The sequence below is a fragment of the Anas platyrhynchos genome, chromosome 6 (genome assembly GCF_047663525.1).
Source record: "Anas platyrhynchos isolate ZD024472 breed Pekin duck chromosome 6, IASCAAS_PekinDuck_T2T, whole genome shotgun sequence".
Taxonomy (NCBI): domain Eukaryota; kingdom Metazoa; phylum Chordata; class Aves; order Anseriformes; family Anatidae; genus Anas; species Anas platyrhynchos.
In genome coordinates, this window is record NC_092592.1 from 41,510,264 (window position 1) to 41,531,215 (window position 20,952).

Genomic DNA, 20,952 nt, shown 5'->3' on the forward strand with positions numbered 1-20,952 from the left:
TACAGCCCACCCGGGTCCCCCCATGCCATGGGCAGGACCCCTGCCCCCAGCGCAGGCTGCCCAAAGCCCCCCAGCCCGGCCTTGGGCACTACCAGGGGAGGGGCACCCACGGCTCCTCTGGGCAACTGCCCAGAGGTTTTAATTAGGAATTGCCCCAAAATTATGAATTTTTAGGGAAAAAAAGGTCAAGCAGATGTTGTTCAAAGTCAGCAGCAGTTGTAAAATGAAGCATTAACAACTCTGGTGCAGTTTAAAATCACTGATGTAAGCAAACAATAAAGTAAATCGCTTTGAAGGTCTCAATTGCAACCCGCAGGCCCCAAGAATACGTCCTGCTGAAAAAGCAACTTGGCTTTGGGTCCGTAAGGCTGCTTGATGAAGTAAGTTTGACTGGCAGAAAATCAGGCTAAGAAGCACAATTAAAGCGTTTGGGAAAAAAAAAAAAAGGCCGTACGATTTTTTCGGGACAGGCGCACATCCCGCGGTGCCCGCGGTGCGGGGCCGCAGCCTGACACCCCCTCACCTCGGCGGCTCTGCGCGGCCAGGAGCCTCTCGCGGACGGCCACGTCCATGTCGCCCCCCCCGCCGCTCTGCCAAGCTCGCCGGAGCCGTTTGCCGACGCGTTCTTCCGAGAGCTTTGCCGCACACCCGGCAGAGCAGCCGGGGCACGTCCTCCGTCCGGCGGCCCGCCCGACAGCCCCCGGCGGCCCCGCCGCGCTGCCTCCCTGTGCTCGGCCGCCGTTGCCCGCGCGCGTCCCAGCAACGCTCCCGCCGCGCGCGTCCTAGCAACTAGGTCCTGTCCCCGCCCCGCGGGCGGTGCCGTTCCTCGGACAGAGCCCGCCGCGGCTGGTCGGCAGCGCTATTGCTGCGGCGTGCGCCGTGGCAGAAATCCCGCACACTCCGTGAAAGCAAAGGCTCTCGAGCTGTTAATGCGTGCTTACCGCCGCGCACACGCTGTACGAAATCACCGCACAAGCGGCCTCAGGTTAACAAGGGCACCGACCGATAGCTTCCTGTAGGTAGAACTACTGCTGAGAAGCACTACCAGCAGTAATTTTGGCTGCTGTTTATAGAGCTTCCAACGTGAAACCTTTTTAAATAGGCCACCAGTGCCTGCAGCTTCGGGCTGGAGCAGAATGAAGTGCCGAGCGATGTTTGGGTCATATCAGCCCACACAGAAGGAAGCTGCAGGCTACAAACAGTGATCTTCCAAAACTCGAGGCTTTTGCATCTTTTTAGTCATTTCACAGTGTATCGGCCAAGAACAATTTTATGATAAAAAAATAACCTTCAGAGAACAACATTGCAGAAAAGACACAGTCAAAACAACACAAAACAAACCAAAAAAAGCACAGAAACAAAATAAATCTGTAACAAAATAAATCTGTAAAAATAAATCTGGACACGCTGCCATTTGACAGACCAAATGAAGCACTGAAGCTGTCGTGCTCTCTCTCCCTCCAGCTGCTGAGATGTGGAACGCTGTTTTGCATAACACCGTTGGCATGAAGACTATCTATGGACTTAAACGTGTAAATCCAACATTTAAACGTAAACCCTTTGCACTTTAAGCTAAATTGAAATTCTGCACTGGTAGGATGTTGCAGCCCTGAGAAGACTGAACGCATCGTGCAGAAGGACAGCATTGCTATTAAGTTTCCGAAGACACTTCTTGCAGTCATCTATATCTGAATTATGAGAGGCCAGTAGGGTGAAAGCCGATAAAAACGGTAAGTGCATCAAACTCTTATGCTTCAGGTCCAGCTACTGAGTAAGTGACACATACGGTACATTTCAAGATAGCAGACCTTTCCATTTGTGAAGTGCTGCTTCATATGAAACATTACAAATGTATTCAAGAACCTGGAAAGAATTCAGCTTTAGACACCTTCCTATTCTCTAGCTGTTCTCCAGCCTACTCCTGACCACACAGCCCATCAAAAAGAACAAACTGCCTTGCTTGCATGAACGTTAGTAAACAAGAACAAAACTCGTGAGACGAACAAAACCTCTGTGCCCTTGTGTATTACAAAATCCTTCAAACTCACTGCTGCTGATCCCTACACACCTGCGTGCAGTGTAGCCCTCCTCTTTTGGATTGTGGCACATGGCAGGTCACAGCAAGCCTAAGTACCCTAAGTACCTAACGTAACTACACAGACCAATACATGGTCTCATAGAATCACGAGACAGCTTTGGGAGGGAGAGGAAAGAAAACTCTGTAGCAATTTTGTGGCAATTTCTGAAACAGAAATGCATGCCTACGTAGATATTTGCCCTATGCCGTGGCGAATTCTCATCCCAGTGAAATTGACAGCAACATTAATATCCTCCGCTCATTTTGAATTGTTTTTCCATTGTCAACCCTAACGTAACGAGAAAAAAAAAAAAAGAGGACGTGCTTCTGGGGCCACGCCCGTCCCGGCCGAGAGAGGAAGCCGGCTGCCTGCAGGCACAGCTCCGCTTCCTCGGGGCCGCCCCGCCTCCCGCCGCGGAGCCAGGCGGCGCCGCCGCGCTTCGCGCCCCTTGCGGCGGCCCCTCCCCGCTTCCCATCGCGCCCGCAGGCGGCCCCGCGCTCTCCCGCCGGGAGCCGCGGCGCTCAGCAAGCGCTCGGCGCACGCGCGGCAGCGCGCGCCCAGGTCCTGCCCCGCGGCGGAAGCCGCGTTTCCCGGCGACGCGGGGACGCCATGCGCGGCGCCCGCGGGGTGCTGCTGGCCCTGCTGCTGGCGCGGCTGGCTGCCGCCGCCGAGCTGCCCGCCGGGGCCGCGCGCGGAGCGGCTCCCCGAGCCGAGGCGACGGCTCCGCGCCGAGGCCCCGCCGACCGCGTGGCCTGGGGCGGCGCCCGGATCCCCGCCGCCGGCGCCCTCCGCGGCCGCCCCGCCCCGCCGCCCCGCCGCCGCCGGGCCCCGCGGGCACCCCCGCGGCCCCGGCCCCGCTCCGCCGCCGCCAGCTCGCCCGAAACTTGCGGCCTGCGCCGCCCCGGGGCAGTCGACGCGTCCCGCCGTACCGGCGGCAGCAGGTGGGCGGGCCGGCCTCCCATCGCTGCCGTGCCGTGCCGTGCCGTGCCGTGCCGTGCCGGCGGAAGCCGTCCCGGCGGAAGCCGTCCCGGGGCTACCAGGCGCGGACAGGGGCGGGCGGCGGGGCCCCGGCTCGGGCTGGCTGCAGGAGCTGCGGCGCGGCCGCCAGTCCCGCCGCCCTGCTTGCCCGCAGCGGGGGAACGGCTCGGTTCTGAGCCGGGGCTCGGAAAGGCTGCCGATGGCAGGTGTTCTAGCGGCCCGGGTAAAGCTGGTCTCGACTGCTCTGTGACATGGCTTGTGGTGTGGAAACTAGGGAGTCTTACCTGAGGAAAAAAGAACTCGTTTCCTACCGGGAGGGAGCCTGCAGAGCAATTACAGACCGAGAGATTCTGTCAGAGAGGAGGGTATTTTCAGCTGGTTGGAGAGTGAAATCTGTGGCAGAGCCCTGAATTTCCAGGTTGTGGTTTTGGAAAGAACCCAGAGGAGCTGTAAGACACAGACGCTGAATTTCTTTACCGCTTCTTGTTCCAAGGAATCTCAGAACGATTTCTAAATAAACAAATAGCGAGTATCCACAGAGTTACTACAGTGGGAAAGGAGGCTGTCTATAATTGATTATGAACACAAACTGTACAGTAACTTACTTAAGCAGATGAAAAGTAATACTGTGTTTTATTGTTGGCATTTAGTAATGCAAGAAGTGAAATTCTACAGGAAAAGTCTATTTAACATTCTTTTGGGGGTGTGTCTGTTTGCAGGTCTGTGAATCAAGTGTGTGTGGAAAAATCGCTTGTGTTCAGAACTAATACTCCTTATCATACTGATACCATTTCTGTCCCTGGTGAACATGATCTGCTGTTCTGTGTGCAGCTGGATGACTGTAAGTAACTTTTCTTTCCATTAACTTAATTCATAGATAGCCTTTGCTTAGGGAATCTCTTTTTAAACTTACATGCTATAATTGCTAGAAATTATTTCGTTTGTTATAGTCTCTGAGAGACCATAGGGAATCACCATCCCATCACTGAAGACAAAAAATTATCATTGCCCTCATTTTGAGGGTAGTGCTCCCTTGGCTAAACACGAATCACTCTTTAGCAATTGTTTCTGTATCTAAGACACCTCAATTTGCTACACGTAGAGCAGTAAAGAAAGTTTGACATCTGTCATATTTTTCCTATTAGGAAAGGAAGGATTCCTTTTATCTTCCTATTATCCTTTTCAGAAAGCGGTTTATTATCTTATCTTGGATTACTCATTTGATATACTTATTTTCATACTTCCTTCTTTGCTGTCACTGATTTGCAGTGATCACATACCCTAGTAGGGCATGTCAATAATGTTTTTTCTCCTTCTGCTTTCCTCAATGCATTTTGTTTGTCTGATTTGGTGTCCAGCTCACTGGTATTCATTGAGATTGCTTAGGAGCTCATGTTTGAACACATACTAGTTTATCTTTTGACACTCGTGTCTGGGAGTTTTGATCAACAGTCCCATCTACTTCGGCCTTGTGTCATAAAATCAGAGAACATTCTAGGCTGGGAGAGGCTTAGGAGGTTACCTGGTCCAGGTACTAGTCAAAGAAGGGTCCTGTAATTTAGTCCACCTTTCAAATCCTTGCAGATGTTACCTGAATGTTTGTATGTGTTAAAAAGTGTGTTCAAACAAATCCATCAGGATGAATCTCTTTAGTATGTCCTTAATCGTTTGACTGAATTATATGACATAGTGCCTTAGCAGTAATAATTTAAAACATTGTAATACTGTAACACTACTGAATGGTGCTGGGACAAGAAGACATCACTGTGAGATACCAGTAGAATTTTGTCTTTTTAGGATGTCTATTCACAATTCATACTTACTTTAAAGTTTATCAGCCTTAATTACTTTTTAATCCATTTAATGTTGCTTTTACTAAATGTATACTGCTGGTGTTTTGTCATTAAAACATCATTAAAACATCGTATGGGTCCAACTTGGGCATCTTACAAAAATGAGAGCACATGTTAAACTAGTTGCCTTAAGCAGTTTTCACAATTTCAGAAAATCACATATGTGTATCAACACGTTTCTCAAGAAACAGTACAAAGTAGTTCCCATGATATCATCCTCCTGTTCATAGCTCGTATTAGTCCGTTAGCAATCTTACTAAGGATTAATTACTGTAAGGCACTATCTAGCTTATAATTACTGAAGTTGTCCCTCTTAAAAATATTAGCACAATGTTTACTTTTTCATAGAACTATCTTTTTTAGTAATTTTACGTTGGTAGATTTTTTTTTTTTTCACCTTTTAGCAAAGCTGAACTATTTCCAGCAGCCACAGCCTATCAAAGAATCTGATTTTCTGGAGTTCTCAGAGAAGTACGGCAGACTCTCTTTCTTAGCAGTATCACAAGTCCAGCCATCGTTTTCTGCCTTTTACCGGGTGAGTTGAAAAAAAGATAGCAACCAGTTTGCAGATATGCCTTTGTTATTGATGTCTGTAATGAGACCTAACGAGAACAGAATTAAATATTCCTCATGTATTTTTCCCCTATAAACCACGGTATTATCAGTTCTTTTCATTCCTTGTTGTGTAAAAGGTTTCTAATTAGTTTTCTTGTATGTAGTTTGGACATTTTAGATAAAACTGGCTGTGCAGTAAGGAGAAGTTTCAGTTTGTCTCTCTGCCCTGAGGATGTCGTTACCTTGCACTTGGACTTACTATTCCACAGTGATGTTGTTTTTAGTTTCTCCGAATTGTCTTTTCAGGCTGGTGATCCAATCCTAATCTATTTTGATTCATCATCTACACTGAGTATGCTTAGACAACCAGTGAAAATGGGAGTCAGTGGACTCTGTGTTGATGGAAATCCTGCTGGTTAGTAAAGGGGAAAGCATTTCTAAGGGCTGTGTGCTTCTGTTGTGTCTTAGCTGACAATGTCTCTTAACTCAGGCTTCCTGGAAAGTAAAAGCACAAGCTGTACTCGGATTTTCACCAACTTGAGCAAGAGCTGCATTACTGACCCTGCCCTAGATGCTGCCTCATACTACCGTGACTTCACAGTGCTAAAGGTGCATGTCGTATTTCTTCTTTTGCTAAGCATCTTTCCATTGCCTTCCATTGATACTTCAGATACCAAATCACTCTGTTTTCAAGTTATGTAGTACCCCTTGATCTTCTGATTATTATACCCCTCTTGCTAGAAATCCTGTTAAAAATGTCCCAGTAATCAGTAATAATCCATCACTTTTCTTTTTTTTCTTTTACACCCAAGTACTTTTCAATAAACTTCAGTTATTATCAAGTTATTAATGCATAGAACAGGTACTTCATCAATATTTCATAATTTGAACAGTTTAACCACAACTCTCTTACATTTTAAACAGACTGTTTATGAAAGTATTTTGATCTCTTCCGTCAACTTGATCAACCAAGCAAAGCATATTCTTAGGAAAAAGTAAGGTGTTTTTTTTTTTTTTGATACAACATGTTCTCTCTAAAATCACTTTGGAAGCCAGTTATATTATCTTTATTTTGCACAATCACAAAATGGTTAAGGTAGGAAGGGACTCCTGGAGGTCATCTAGTCTAACCAACCCCCACTCAAGCAGGGACACCAAGAGCAGGTTACCCAGGACCACATCCAAGCAGCTTTTGAGTCTCCTTCCTAAGGAGGAAGCGTTTAGATGTGTTCCAGTTTGTGCCCATTGCCTCTTCTCCTGGCACCGGGCACCACTGATAGGTGCATGTCTCTGTCCCCTTTGCAACCTACCCTCTGGGTATTTATATACACTGATGAGATTTCCCCCAAGCTTCCTCTTCTCCAGACTGGACAGTCCCAGCTCTCCCAGCCCCTCCTCATAGGAAAGGCGCTCCAGTCCTTTGATAATCTCGATGCCCTTCCACTGGGCTCTTTCCAGCATATCTGGTCTCTTGTGTTCCGGGGGGCCCAGAACTGGACCCAGCCCTTCCGTTGTGGCCTCACCAATGCTGAGTAGAGGGGAACGGATCACTTCTCTTGACCTGCTGGCAAGACTTTGCTTAATGCAGCTGAGAATACCGTTAGCCTTCTTAGCCAAGGGTGCATTTGCTGATTCATGTTTGACTTGGTGGCCATGAGGACTGCTAGATCTCTTTCTGCAGAGCTGCTTTCGTACATTCATAGATTGAATTTCATATCAATTTTCCCATTATTTATGCTGAGAATAATGTCAAAATAACCAGCTTCTTATTCTGGGTTCATCATGCTGGTCTTGCTGAATGTTAGCATAAGAACGTCTCACCACTTTCTCTGGTATTCCAAGATAAAAGAGCAATATAAATATTAACACCTTATTAAGACTAATGTCCCAGTTTACCCTTCAGTTGGAAATACTCTTCTAAATCTATATAATTGTAGTAGAGAGTATTGCATTGACCAAATTTAACTCATGTCTTCAGGGCTTGCTTTGTTACTGAGCCCCAAATTAAAAAAAAATAAGGCTAATAATAAAAGTTTTCTTTTGGTCTAAAAATATATTCAGTACAGTATGTCTGTGATTTCGAGAACACAAATGGATGACAAACTTTACATATGTGGAATAATCAGTCATTCTTGTCAATGTAATATCTAAGGTCTTTTTAATGATGGCTTCATGACTTTAGGCAGTTGTAAACCCAGCTAAACTGTTGTTTTTTGGTGGTGTTTGTTGGTTTGTTTGTTTTCCCCAGGTTCCAATCGATGGCACTCTTGTGGAGTCCATGAAGGTCAGTCTCTATTGCTAATGAAAGTAATTTCTGCTTCTGAAATAAAACATATCTGGAATATTAGGCATTCATAGTAAGGCCCATGAGTGAGAGTGGAAAGCCAACTTGCGAGAGTGGAAATATTTTGTGCCTGAAACAAGACTTTTTGTAAGTGTGACATAGACAAAATACAGGGTTATAAGGCAAGGTGTACTTTTAAATGATTGAGCATGGGTAGGGTTGGTGTTAGGGAAATAGCTTGTTCTCTTAGGAAAAACTGGGCTTCTGGAACAGAGTGACATATCCCCAGATTTCAGCTACAGCAGGAAAGTAAATCCAGCTTTGACAGAAAAGCAGTGGAAAAGAGTAAAAAAGGCACACTCTGTTTAAACAGTTGCTGTTTGTTAATATGCTTAATATGTTTCCAGGTGAAGATCATCCCAGTCACACCACCTAGAGCTCCCTACATGAAAGACAACACATGTAACAATGCTGTTTCTGAGGTATGTCAACCTGTTTTCCTTAGGGCAGCTCAACACCAGCTTGAAGTCATTACCCGTATAAAGTCATTACCTATATAAAGTCATTACCTGACTATGTCTCTGATTCTTCTCTGAATTGGACTCTCAGGTGACCTATGAAATAGAATTCAATGGCACCCATGGGATTCAGAGTGTGTCTGTCCGGTTCAAAGTGACCAACATCTCTGGGAACTCAGGAGTCTCTCTGCAGCAGCACTTCACTTTGCACTTCTGGGTCAGTGCCCCCATCCACCCTGAGCTCTTGCCAAGTTTGTGTTCTGTAGCATGTGAACTAGTTTTGTATGGAGAAATGTGAAAAGATAAGAACAGCATCACAGTCGTATGATAGCATGAGAACCCTGGTACATAGCTGGTACTTGAAGGAAGTGGGGACATAGCTTTGGTCTCAAGTAAACTGTGTTAGTAGAACAGGCTCTGTGCAAGCATGCACACTTGAGCAAATTTGAAGGGGCTAGTAATTTTGATCTGGCTTTTTGTTGGCGTTTTATTTGCTTTGTATTTGTGTGTGTGTGTTTTGTTTGTTTGTTTTTTTCTGGGGGAGCAGGGCAGAGGGATGATGAATGAAAGGGTTGGAGCTGATACTGTATCCAAGATGTTCAGAGTTTGTTCACAAGTTCATGTTCTTGTTGGTCCCTTCCAACCTGGGATATTCTATGAAAGTTGCTAAATCTAATCCAGGTATTTTTTTTTAATTTTGCCTGTGCAGTGAGAATAAGAGTTATTCTGGAGGGGGTGGACATCTGGGAAATGTTAATATGTGTTAGAGTTCGTATAAGCCTTCTCCCATGGAGGAATTTGGATAAATGGTTACCTCAGGAGTTAGTGTGACCTCAGGAGTTAAGTGTGCAGTGCAACCTTGCTAAAATTATCCCTAGAGGCTACCTCCATAAAATAATGTCAAGTGGAATCTGCCACTCAGAATCAAGGTTAAGGCAGAGCTTGTTCTGCAGATAATCTGTAGAATTGCCAAAACTGATACATCTGCTTCCTTAGAGAGAAATACTGAGCAATTCAATGTCTCAAAAAAACATCCTGGTAGAATGCACATGTCAGGATAAAGACATCTAGTTTGTTTGTTCGTTTTGCTTCCTGGACTGTTGATGGACTTGTCAGGTCAAAAGCACTATTTGGAAACAAATAGCGGAGGCTTTGGGAGTGTATCATATTTAGTCACTCAAAAAATGCATTGCATCTATACTTCTGCAAATACAAATTTGGTCTCCTCAGAAAAATGAATCTCATTGGTGATAACATTTTCCTTTTTTCCTTTAACATTCTCTTTTGCTTTGTTTCTTCCCTTTGCCTGTTGATAGACCAGGACTCCATCTCATACGTTGCCTAGAAGCGGAAACCCTGGCTTTATCATTGGAGCACCACTGCTGATTGCAAACACTGGTGCCACGCAGCATGTATCCTTTCTGCTGTCAAGTTTTATTTATCTCTGGGTTTCTTGACGCCTGGTACTATTCTGTTCAGACTCTTGAGATTCTACCTTTACCTGTGAGGGCATACTTCAATATTACTTTGCAGCTGTCAGTAGGCCTTTTGGTCAGGAAACCCTGTAGGGTTAAGGAGGAATGCGGTTTACGGAGAATGTTAAATAAAAGTTGTGTGTCATTTATTATCTGGTAGTTTTTTGTTTGGCTTCTTGACATGCAGTCTATTAGATGAGCATTTTAAGGAGTGAGGGTGATGGAAGTTGTTCACAGTTCCTCAGACACACGGTACAATTTGGAAAAAATATGAGGACTGGCTGCAAGCTCAGGTAAGAACACGCTGCAGTCACCCTTACTGACATACTTGGAAGACTCTCACTCAGCACCTGTTTCCATAGCTTCTCCCTCACTTCTGTGGAGCCAAGCGCTTTCTCTAAGGTCACCAATGGTTCTCTACAGATTTTTCATCTACTCTAAAGAGGACTAGACTGTCAGAGGGATGGTGGACATCTAGAGCAGTTTGCACATAGTGATGGCCCTCTGGGAAGGTCTGAGTCTTTGGTCTGGCAACATGTCTTGGCCAAGAGTAGCGTTTGTATTTGAGAAGTGATTTATAATGGAACCTTAAAAACTGATTGATTTGATGATGTGGGTGACACTGAGTTGATATGATAGCTAAAAAGCTGTCAGTTTTCTGCATCATGTTTTATCCTGCCATGTTCTTCTCGCTTCTCATTGCAGAAAGGATTACAACTTTGCCTGCTTAATACTGGTACTTCTGTAATGATTCTATTGACTTCATATTCTATTACCAGTGAAGGGTTTCGATATCAGCTGCTTCTGCCCAGGAAAGCGCTTTCTGAAAGCTGTAATTCTATTTCATTTCCAGCCTACCCCAAACAGAAGAAAGTAACTGCAGTTACATCCAGATGAAGTTATATGAGGCTCTTCAGGGGATGAACACAGCAGAGGACCTTGCTATAACTAGCAGTGCTCGTTCAACCCAGGTAGAAGAGTGGACAACCATTCTGATTCAGAACTGCAGTGTACAGGTAATGTAAATGTAAAAAGACCATCTGAATATTTATTTTTTATATCTTTGTGTTAGTTTGAGGAGCATGAGTGAGGGGGGGGGGGAAAAAAGAACCGTCTTGTTCATCAGGGCTTGGTTTCTTTGTGTGATGATCCTCTGAATATCAGGTGCCTTGTAAACAGCCATCCTTATTAAGGTTCTTACTATTAGAATATTTATTAAACAAAAGAAGAACTGATAGATTTAATCTCTCTTGAATCCCGTTCCTGATATTCAAAGAGTCAAAAAAAAGTTTAATAATCTAGCGTTGCACTACCTAGTTTTCTGACAGCTTTCTAGAACTACCTGGTTACTTCCATTAATTTGATGCTTATATTATTATTGTCCTTTCTGATTTTCTAGTTTTTAGGATATTTATGCATTACCTAACTAAAGTTAAGAGCTTGCCATCCAAGTATTTATAGAAGAGGGAAGTTCTGTTTTGATCATTTTAATCTATCTGGAGATGGCCTAATGGAATGTAAAATCCAAGTGATAGAACTGAGACAAATTCTATTCAGAAATGAGATGACAGCGAGATGAGTATAGCTCTAAAACGTGCAGCTGACCTGACCAGAAGTTACGGGATTAGTTCTGAAGTAACTCATTGAAGTTGTGACCTCTGCTACACAAAGTGTTAGACTTTGAATATGATGGTCCTTTTCAACTTTTCAATCTTTAAAATACTATCTTGAGATGCTTGGGTTGCCTTTTATTTTCAGGCTATGAACTGTACTTCCTGTTGCATGGTTCCTGTTACACTGAATATACAGATACTGTGGACTAAGGTGGGCCTCCTGTCCAACCCTCAAGCTCAAATACTGAGTGCACGGTACTCTTATCAGTGTCACCTTCTAAAGGTATGGAACTTAAAACCCTTCTCTTGTACACAGAAGTCATTAAATGGGATTCACAGATTATTTAAGAACCAAAGAATCAAATGGTCTTGATATTTCTGAGTTGTGATTTACTGAGCTGTAGCAGTGGTCTGGCTACAATGATAAGAGTTTATATATAACAGCTCCACAGAGGAAGGTGGTTTTATAGTCTTATTGATACTGTCCTCAGTCAGTTATACAGCTGGAAAAGGTACTTTCTTTCCAACCCCAAATCACCTTCTGCCAGTTAAGGAATCAAACTTTAAACTTTTAACTATATTCAGTATATAGTTATAAAAGTTCAGCAACTACTTGTTTATCTTGTCCCTTAAAGCCTTGCTATGAAATTTATCTTGATTTTTATTTCACAAACACCACAGCCTGCTGATAATCTATTCAGGAAGATATTTCTACTGCTTTAGGGGTTCTGAAATCACTAGCAGGCAGATGAGGAAGAGTCTAATTCTGATGGTGGTAGGTTTCAAGAATTAGGGGGAAAGATCATGAGCCAGAAAGCAAGTTTTTAAGAGAAGATTACTTAATGTCAGCAGGAAGGTAGAGCTAACAGGACTGTGAAGGAAAGTGAATAGGTTTTTTTTGAGTATGTGTGGATCCCATTTTGGTGCAAGGCTGCATTCCTGCGATGACAAAATCTTTTGGGCAGCATGTGTATTTCAAGGCTTATACTTCTCTGCAAGAGCTTTAATGGGGAGCAGCTGACACCTGTCCATCATGCCTTCATGGCAATGAGGTATGACATTGCAAATGTCTGATATACTACTATTCTTTGAACTTCGGATTCAGCCCAAATGGGACTTCACATCACTTGTTTGGCCGCGTCTCATGGTTCCTCTTTGTCTCCCTTCCCTGCAACGTAATTTAAAAGAACATGACAGCAAAATGTTTACCCTGTAAGACATACTTTACCTTGAGGCAAGCTGACACCACTCCCCATGTGCTTGCCTGCTATTGGGCGGATAATTTCTAAATCTGAACTATTATATGGCTCTATTGATATAGCTTCTGTCTTCATTCCTAGTAAAAGTGCAGGTTGGACATCTCTCAATATGGATTAGCGAGTCAGGAATAATGAGATTCAGATTTCATCTGCTTGAGCAACTGATGCTAATTACTTTAGAATCATAGAATATCCTGAGTTGAAAGGGTCCCACAAGGATCACCGAGTCCAACTCCTGAGTCCCCAAAGGACTACCCAAAAAATCAGACCATGTGTCTGAGAGCGTTGTCCAAATGCTTCCTGAACTCTGGCAGGCTCAGTGCTGTGACTACTGCCCTAGGGAGCCTGTTTCAGTGCCTGACCACTCTCTCGGTAAAGAACCTGTTCCTGATATTCAGCCTGAACTGCCCCTTTAAGCTGTTTCCTTGGGTTCTATAGCTGGTCATCGGAGAGAGAAGCTCAGCAACTTTAGGGCTAGAAGATGTGTTGCAAAGCAAATGATAAGGAAGTTTCTGGCAGCAGAAAACACCATTAAAATCAGTAATGACTTCATGAGTGGCAATCCACAAATCAGGGTTGTTAGTAAAGACATTTTAGCAATGACAAGAAGAGCCTTAGAAATCCTTTTAGGATGTACCTGTCTTAGGAACAGTTTACATTGGCACCGTAAGCCAGTAGTAGTGCCAGTGTCAAACCCTGATGTGTGAAATTGATAAAAAGCTGAATCATTCAGCCAGATCTAGGACAAAACTGGAACAAGGCAGGAGAAGAAAATTAATTCCCCTAAGTGCCATCTGAACTGCATTATACCAGTTAGACAGCTGGATCATAAATCTGCTGTAAGTATTTGTATCAATGGATGAGAATGTATGTTTCTAGTTGTGACTAATTTCAGGGCCATCTAGGATATTCTGATATACATCACAGAGACAGCGCCTGCTTACTCGTTGATACAAGAACTTACATCCATCAAGAGTCTTGGTATTTTTCTCTTGAGACTCGTGAATTCCATCCTGGAGCTTCTTTGAATGCATTCTGCACCACTTTGCTCTAAAGGCAATCTTGTTGAGGTTTTCAGAAAAGTGAAATGAGATAGTGATTTCACAGATTGGCTTAAATCAGTACTAGCACAAAATGCATACTGCCAGTAGGTTCCATCTCAAGGCTAGCAATGCGGAGCTGCGAAATGGCTGGGAGGTGGTGACAGGTTGTGAGACTGCTCCTGCCAAAAGAACGTGGTCTCATCTCAAACCAAGCTAGCCATGCAACTATCCTCAGCTCGGGGTGTGTGTGTGTTCTCTTACAGCATTCTGTTGAAACAGAAAGATGCTGAGGGCTTAGGATAATTTCAGTCCCCTGTTTCGTCCACCAACTGACCTACCAATCTATCTTCTTTCTGAAACAATATCATAAAATAATGAGAAAGAAACTCATATTGGGTCCCTGGCTTATTTTATGGAAAGGATCAAACTCTGTGGCAATCCTGTCCTTTTCTGGCAGCAATGAGCTGCTCAAAGGTGATGTTATCTCAAATGTTATTTAGAAAAATAAAGCTTGCATTGCTTCTGTTCTTATTACCAAGTAGCAGATGTGCCTTTCCTCTGAATAGAAGGCTTACTGTAGCAGAGCATGGAGACTGCATCCATTCTGGAGATCTGTAACACAATGCACAGTAGCTACTGATCTTTCTTGAGACCTGTGCTGTTAATTTACCTGCTAAGTATCAATTTAGAGAAAGGAGTTACTCCACTAATTATGTGTGTATCTTTCTATACATATATATCTGGATTTCCACTGGCAGATGTCTTAAGAGGAAAGATGTGTACCTATGGTGTAATAGATGTATCCGTCAAGGTGTTCTCATGGTCTGCATTTCATCTGGCAGCTCAGAGTCTACAGCTCTTAACAGATGTTGAGTTGTATGGAGGAAAAGAAAAATCAATCCAGGTTTACACGTAAAGCTATGACATTACATCCTGACTCTTCTGACCTAAATATTGTGAAGACCCAAGGTCAACTACAGGATCACAACCAGTCCTTAATCTTTCATGTAGCCTTTTATTGAAAGGTGTCAGTTTTCATCTTAAAAATGACAAAGGGCAGCACTGTGAAGATACTGAGTTTTCTTTTTCCCCACTAAAATACTTCTCTGTACCATTTCATGAAAACTACATGACGAAGAGGATATGAAGAACTACTGATGGAACTTGCAAGCTATTTTGAGTGACCATTAGGTAATTTATCTGGGAAACGTATCTTTTGAGTGAGGTATGCTAAACTCTGTACTTTCCTTTTTGTTACAGCTCCTAGACGTGAGCCTAGTGCCTTTGACAACTGTCGTTACCTTCGCTGACATGACGGAATGGCCAGAACCTCCACATGGCCAGCCCAAAATACAGTGGAAACTCCCATTTGACTTCTTTTTCCCCTTCAAGGTGGTACTGAATGGAGAAAGAAGCTACAGAGGTGATCTTGCTGCCTATTTTTTGTTGATTCTAATATTGTCTAGTATTCCTTGCCTTTGATGAGAGTCAAACAGAAGAGTTCAGTAAGTGAATTAACACATTCATCTTATGATTCAGATCATAAACTTTTCCTCTCAGGTTCTTATACTGTGCCTATGGTATGTATGTGCCTTCTGTTCTTGGATTAAGCCACATGACTAGCTTCTGTCCTGTGTCCTCTCACACTCCTGTTCTCCATACGCATGTTCTGTAAACCTCACTGAAGTGAAATTCTGGAGGGACGGAAGTTGTTGAGAGATGTTGCAGGTATGAGGAGCAGGAAGGAGGAATTTAAAATGAACTTATTCTCAGAAACCAAGAGTGCTTTCTAAACCAATGAATGTGGAGAGAGGAGCGAAGTTCAGTTCAAGCATTGTGGAGCTACATTCACTCATCTTGTTAGAGAAGCACCTGATTTTTCTATGTGGAGCTAACAGAACACTTAAAATATGTGATGTCTCCCAGGAGACCCAAATTGTTATTTTGTGAGTGGGCGTGTCTGCCAGTCACCTTTGAGCTGTCCTTATTTTGTGACAGCCATGACTGTGTGACAATTTTTTTTCTATGTATTTTCAAGTATAGGTATTCAATTGAAATTTTCTTGATTTAATCACTGTTTGCATTAGCAATAGTGTTACGTGAAGTGATGTAATTTGAGGTATTGCACGGACTGAAGTGTAACTGAATTTTACAGTTGTTTGTTGAGACAGCTTCCTTCCTGCTCATGTGTATATGTGAGTGAACAGTTTTTCCTACTCAAGAAACATTCACCTGTGGCTCCAGATTGGAACAGGACTGATAATCTTAGAATCGTTCAGGTTGGAAAAGACCTCTACGATTGTCTAGTCTAACCTTTAAACTAGTACTGACTAGTCCACCACAAAACCACACTACTTAGCTCTACATGTAATGACAGCCACTGAAGTTCTAGGTGGCACATCAGAGAGCTGTGAACAGTCTTAAAGGACAACATCAATTATTTTAGGAGGAGTTGATGGGACTAAAGATCACTGCAACACCTTACTCACCTGTGTGTGAGTACCCTACTCATCTGGGACCAGATTGTAAGTTGCTGTTTTTAAAGTCAAAGGTGATCATTTTGATATCTAGTCTGACCCACTGAATCACGAAGACTAAGGAAATCTGCTCAATCATTCCATTAAGTTAACTACTGTATATCTTAGCAAAGAATTTATTACTTATCCTAAATTCTTCAAATGGAAAAATCTGCCACATCTAATGTTGAGTAATCCAGTGGAATCAATAATAGGCCAGAAAAAGAGAAATCTGGCCTGCCTTTGACAAAATGAAGTTGTTGCTTTTTTACTTAATACTGCATTTAGCATAACTCTGTTGCTGTTCTTCATTATAACTTAAACAGAGCAGTGTACAAATAAACTGAAAAATTCTTATTTATAAGTCAGGACATCAGAGAAGATAACCTGGATAAAACTAAACATGACCAGTATAAAACATGCATATTAGAGAGTAACTTCACAGTAACTGATTGGAAAATCAGTTCTGATTGTTTGCATGGATTATTAGCTTGGACAGAATCCTGTTTAAGGGACTAGTGCTTCCATTGCTCCTGATTCTGAAGCAGGCTACGTATGTTCTAGTGTTAGATGGGGTTGGTGATAGTACCAGTACAGCAATGAGCTTTTATATTAGATAGGTACGGTTGAGAAGCCTCTTCTAGGTCTTTGGAAAGCTTTTAGCCGCACACATTTGAAGAGTAGATCATGTCCTCTTATGCCCCTAGTATTTTTCAATCCACAAAGTTAATTTATGGGTGAGAGTAACTTAATTGAAGAAAGAGTCAGTTGGAGAAACTTGCGAGTCATCACGCTGCTGTGTCAGGACACAGCTTTAATTAAAAGAACATGGTGAATATGGCAGCTTTTTTTTTCTGGCTTACTGCAATAATCCAATTAAGTGATTACAGGGACTTTTTTTTATTCTACAAGCTGCAAAGACAGCTAAGTGCTGTAATAATGTGTCACCTTACTATTACAATTCTTTCATATTCCTAGCTTCTAATATGTCACTTTCTCTAGCACATTTTTGCTTCCTCTGAAATACCCTTATGACAGAAAATAGAGCTGGGAATAGCATTGTTCATAACTTGGTCAAGCCTGCTTTAAGGTACGCTCAATTGTAGATGTTCCATACCACATAGTTGTGGGGTTTAGAGTCCACAATTTCCTATGACAGTTTATGTTGGTGTCTACCTTGTTGTGTTTGTATTTTCCCCCACTGTCTGAACTTAAATGACCTCTACCAGTTGAGTATCAGGGAGCAGTATGACAGTGTCACGCAAGGCAACGTTCATAAAATAATCAGGAGACTCTTATGCCAGATACGTAGAATAGGGTTTCTTGTTTGGCATATTTTTTGTAAAGCCCCAGCTGAAACTGCTGCAGAAATCGCTCAGTGGGGGATGCCAAAGAGGCATGTAAACATGCTGTTTTCCACGGGCACTTGACTGGTGTGTTATATACTCTGTGTAATAAATGGCTCAGTTTTCAAAATAGGACTATAATCAAAGTTTACAATTTATTAAAGGAATAGAGGTAAGCAAACAGCGCTGGGTGCGCCGGGAGTCTCTGCTCCACCAGGACGCACACCAGTTACATCAAGCAGCTGATTTTTATGCTCCTAGGCTGATACATATTCATTACTACTTCTAAAAAAAACAGGGTTATTATAATTAGTTTCCAGAATCCAAACCCTCCTACTGGAGCATGCATATCAGTCTCCGGTGGTCCCTCTGGGGGTCTCTCGTGCTGAAGGCTCATAGTCTTCCTCCCTCTTGTCCTTCTCCTTTGTCCAACTTGGCTGTATGTCAGAGACTTGTGCAACATCCCCTGCAAGCTTTGTCCTTTAGTTGTTTTTCATCTCTCCCCGTCTCCTTAATCTCCTGGCCAGATAGCAGGGACTTGCATAGTGTCCTATGCAATAGTCATTATAGTTAGCAGTTATTCTGAACCCCCCCCCAGATATCAGAGACTCCAAGGAAAAGTCTACAAATACATTTCCCTTCAAGCTCTCTATTGACACAAATTGCTAAAACATTCCTTTGCAAGATACAAGAATTATATACATTAACCACTCTGTTTTTCTTACCCTTGTGGTTATACAAGGGTAGGTAAGACAGAAGGTCACATTCATCATACCATGCGGCCCTAGCATTGTTCCACACTGACACGAATCAGGTGAACATACCTCACATCTGTGTCAAAGGACTGAAACAATGCTGTGTAATTCCTCTCCTGTTAGTATTCTATCTGCATCCACCTCTCCAGTGTGTCATGTTTTGAGGCTGTAAGTCTGTTTTTACACTGTCCAAGTAAAGTATGCAATGTTGGACTACAAACTAGAAGTGGAGTTGCTAAAAGTTAATAAAATATATTGTCAGTAGCTATGTGAATTAGGCTCCCCTCCCGCTTTTGATTAAGATTTCTCTATTGGGTTGTTTTATTGTTGCCGCAGTGGGAGTGAATATTGGTGAATGTTTTTATTCTTGTGGTACTCCGAATACTCTTACGGACAGCTTCTTGCCTTTATCACAGATTTTTTTTTCAGGCAAACAGATATAGTAAGAATCCAAATACATATTCTGCAATCCCTCTTTCTATAATGTAAGAAAACACAGGAAATGCAATAGAAAAACTAAAGGAGGCATGTTAAAATTACTGACAGCTCCATAGCGTGCTTCTGATTTCTTCAGGCGCAAAGTAAATGACTCCGTTAAATGTGGCCAAATTTTAACCACCGTTTGCTACTGCAGGGCTTGTAGCAAAAATAGAGGTGTCCCACGTGCTGTTTCCTGTACTTGCCTTTTTCATCAGGCTCAACTTACTTTTCTACTAAGCCACTGCCTATTCACGCACTTTTAGAATTATTATCAAAAATAAATAAACGTGATCCTCCAACACGCTTTTGGACTTCCTCAAAAGATCGTGTCCGAGCGCCAAGGGGCGCCCCACCCGCCGCGTTACAAACGGTGCTGCCGGCGGCACCTCGCACCCGAAGCGTGCCCGGACCGCCGAGACCGACCGGCACGGCCCGGACCGCCGAGTCTCTCCGGCGCAGCTCCGGGCCTTGGCTCACGCAGCCTCGCTATCGCCGCGCCCCGGGGGCCAAGCGGGAGGCGCGGGGGGCCGTTTCCGCAGCGCTCGCGCTCGAAGGCGGCGCGGTGTCTGCAGCGGGAAGACTCGGTCAACGCGCGAGGAGTCCCCAGGACCCACCTCCTCGCGCTTGCGGCCGCGGCCCGGCGGGGGGCGCAGCCCGGGGAGGAGCCGCCGGCGCGACAGGGGGTGGTGCGGGGACGGGGCTCCGCCGAAGCGCCGCCCCCGCCCTCAGCAGCAGCAGCTCGGCCGAGCTCGGAGGGAGGCGGGAAGCGCCGCTGGCGGAGCCGCCGGTGCTCGGCCGCCGTCCCGCTCGGCCCCGGCTGTCCCGGAGCGCGCCTCCTGCCGCCGGCCCGCTCCGCAGAGCGCTCTCCCGCCCGAGCGCCTCCCCCCGGCCGGAGCGCGCCGCCGGCGGCAGGAGCCCGGCCAGGTGCGTGTGGAGCTCGAGCTCGGGGCCGGCTGGCGGGGCCGCAAGCGGTGCGGTGAGGCGAGGCGCGCGCTGCTGGCCTGGCCGGGCTGGGCCGCCCGGCGCGCGCTCCGCGGTGGCCGCGCTGCCGGCGGGAAGCCGCGGTCGCGAGGTGCGGCCGGTGCCGGAGCCGTAGGGGGGCGGGGCGCGGGGCGGGGCGGGGCGGGGCGCGGGGCGCGGGGCGGGGCGGGGCGGGGCGTGTGGCCGCGCCGCCTCCGCTTGAGCGCCGCGGGGACCAGCTCTGCGGCTTGGGGTTAGGAGCCGCTGCCGTGGCTCGCTGCGGAGCAACGAGAGCTCCTGGGAGAGCAGCGAGCCAAGCCTTGCGGCGGTTGAGGTGCGCCCCGTGGGGTGTGCGATGTGCTGCCTGCGTCTGGAGGCGCCCCATCCTCCCGGTCTCAGGTTTTCTTGAGACAAGCGTGTAGGCTTTGTTTTACGTTTTCTTGATGGCCACAGAGCATTGCTGCTACGTGGAGTCATTGGCAGAGTGAAGCTGCTGTTTGGATCTCTGCAAGCAGTAGAACCAATAAGTAGCATCAATAAGAACTGTTCTGACTTGGTTCTTCTGGAATTTTGCAAAAGCAGAGCTGTGGCACTGTGAGGCTTTCTTTCTTTGCCAGTCTCTTATGCCTACCGAGAAGATTTCTCCATGCCCAAAGAAAACATTTAAACCCTCCTGACACTTGCGTGAGACATAGGAGTTCTTACCTATGTTTTGTCTTAACACTTGGTGATAAGCCTGTGTTGGTTGCATAGCATTTCTTCACAGGATCAGTTTTTGTAAGAAGAAACCTGATAGCTCTCTGAAAGAAGTAATAAAACTGCAGATAAAGGAGACTTGATGACCAAAACTTACACAGATTTCCCAAAACCCTCAGCAACTGTCTCTGTACTATGAAGTCAAGGACAGTTTTATTTTCTGAAATGACAAATAACTAAAATGCTTCCATAAATGTTTGTACCTGTGTTGCCTCTGTACCCTTAAAAACACTGGGTACTTCAAAGTCTCTGCCTTCTTTCTCTTGTCAGATTTGCTCTTGATAACACTGAAAAGCACCTTATAAAGGGTTAACATTTTCTTCTTTCTATTTTGTAGTAAAGTATTTATATTTAGGCACTTTAGAAAGGGTATTACCTTTTCTGTGTTTGTGTTGGTGAAAGCTTGTTCCTTCAAGTTCTGTATGGATTTATTAGTTTGTGTGCTGTACTGCTTTCCTCTTCTAAACTACTCTTTGCCAGGGT

At 44.7% G+C, this 20,952-nt stretch overlaps 3 protein-coding genes across 15 annotated transcripts in view; 2 read left to right on the top strand and 1 right to left on the bottom strand.

Moving 5' to 3' along the window:
* Positions 1 to 2,346, bottom strand: part of CFAP46 (cilia and flagella associated protein 46) — a 77,992-nt gene extending 75,646 nt beyond the window's left edge. For all 11 annotated transcript variants that reach the window (XR_011810200.1, XR_011810201.1, XR_011810203.1 and 8 more), the window contains exon 1: positions 524 to 2,346. Coding sequence is in view for 1 of the 11 variants with exons in the window: in XM_072039964.1 (XP_071896065.1) it covers positions 524 to 572 (49 nt within the window). In the remaining 10 variants the exon portion in view is untranslated. The remainder of the gene's footprint in view (positions 1 to 523) is intronic.
* A 206-nt stretch (positions 2,347 to 2,552) lies between these two features.
* TCTN3 (tectonic family member 3) lies at positions 2,553 to 19,052 on the top strand. 3 transcript variants are annotated; one of them, XM_027459957.3, is made up of 13 exons: positions 2,553 to 3,019; positions 3,776 to 3,897; positions 5,314 to 5,444; positions 5,771 to 5,879; positions 5,955 to 6,073; positions 7,713 to 7,748; positions 8,156 to 8,230; positions 8,358 to 8,483; positions 9,583 to 9,678; positions 9,937 to 10,034; positions 10,595 to 10,757; positions 11,500 to 11,637; positions 14,917 to 19,052. In XM_027459957.3, exons 1-13 carry the CDS (start codon positions 2,688 to 2,690, stop codon positions 15,136 to 15,138), a joined length of 1,767 nt encoding a protein of 588 aa, XP_027315758.3. In that variant the 5' UTR covers positions 2,553 to 2,687; the 3' UTR covers positions 15,139 to 19,052. The 3 variants fall into 3 exon arrangements, with proteins under 3 accessions (XP_027315758.3, XP_038037417.2, XP_071896077.1); XM_038181489.2 differs by lacking the exon at positions 11,500 to 11,637; XM_072039976.1 differs by lacking the exons at positions 5,771 to 5,879; positions 5,955 to 6,073.
* Positions 19,053 to 19,542: 490 nt separating this feature from the next.
* Positions 19,543 to 20,952, top strand: part of ALDH18A1 (aldehyde dehydrogenase 18 family member A1) — a 37,031-nt gene continuing 35,621 nt past the window's right edge. The window contains exon 1 of the mRNA XM_038181490.2: positions 19,543 to 19,677. The gene's annotated coding sequence lies outside the window, so the exon portion shown is untranslated. The remainder of the gene's footprint in view (positions 19,678 to 20,952) is intronic.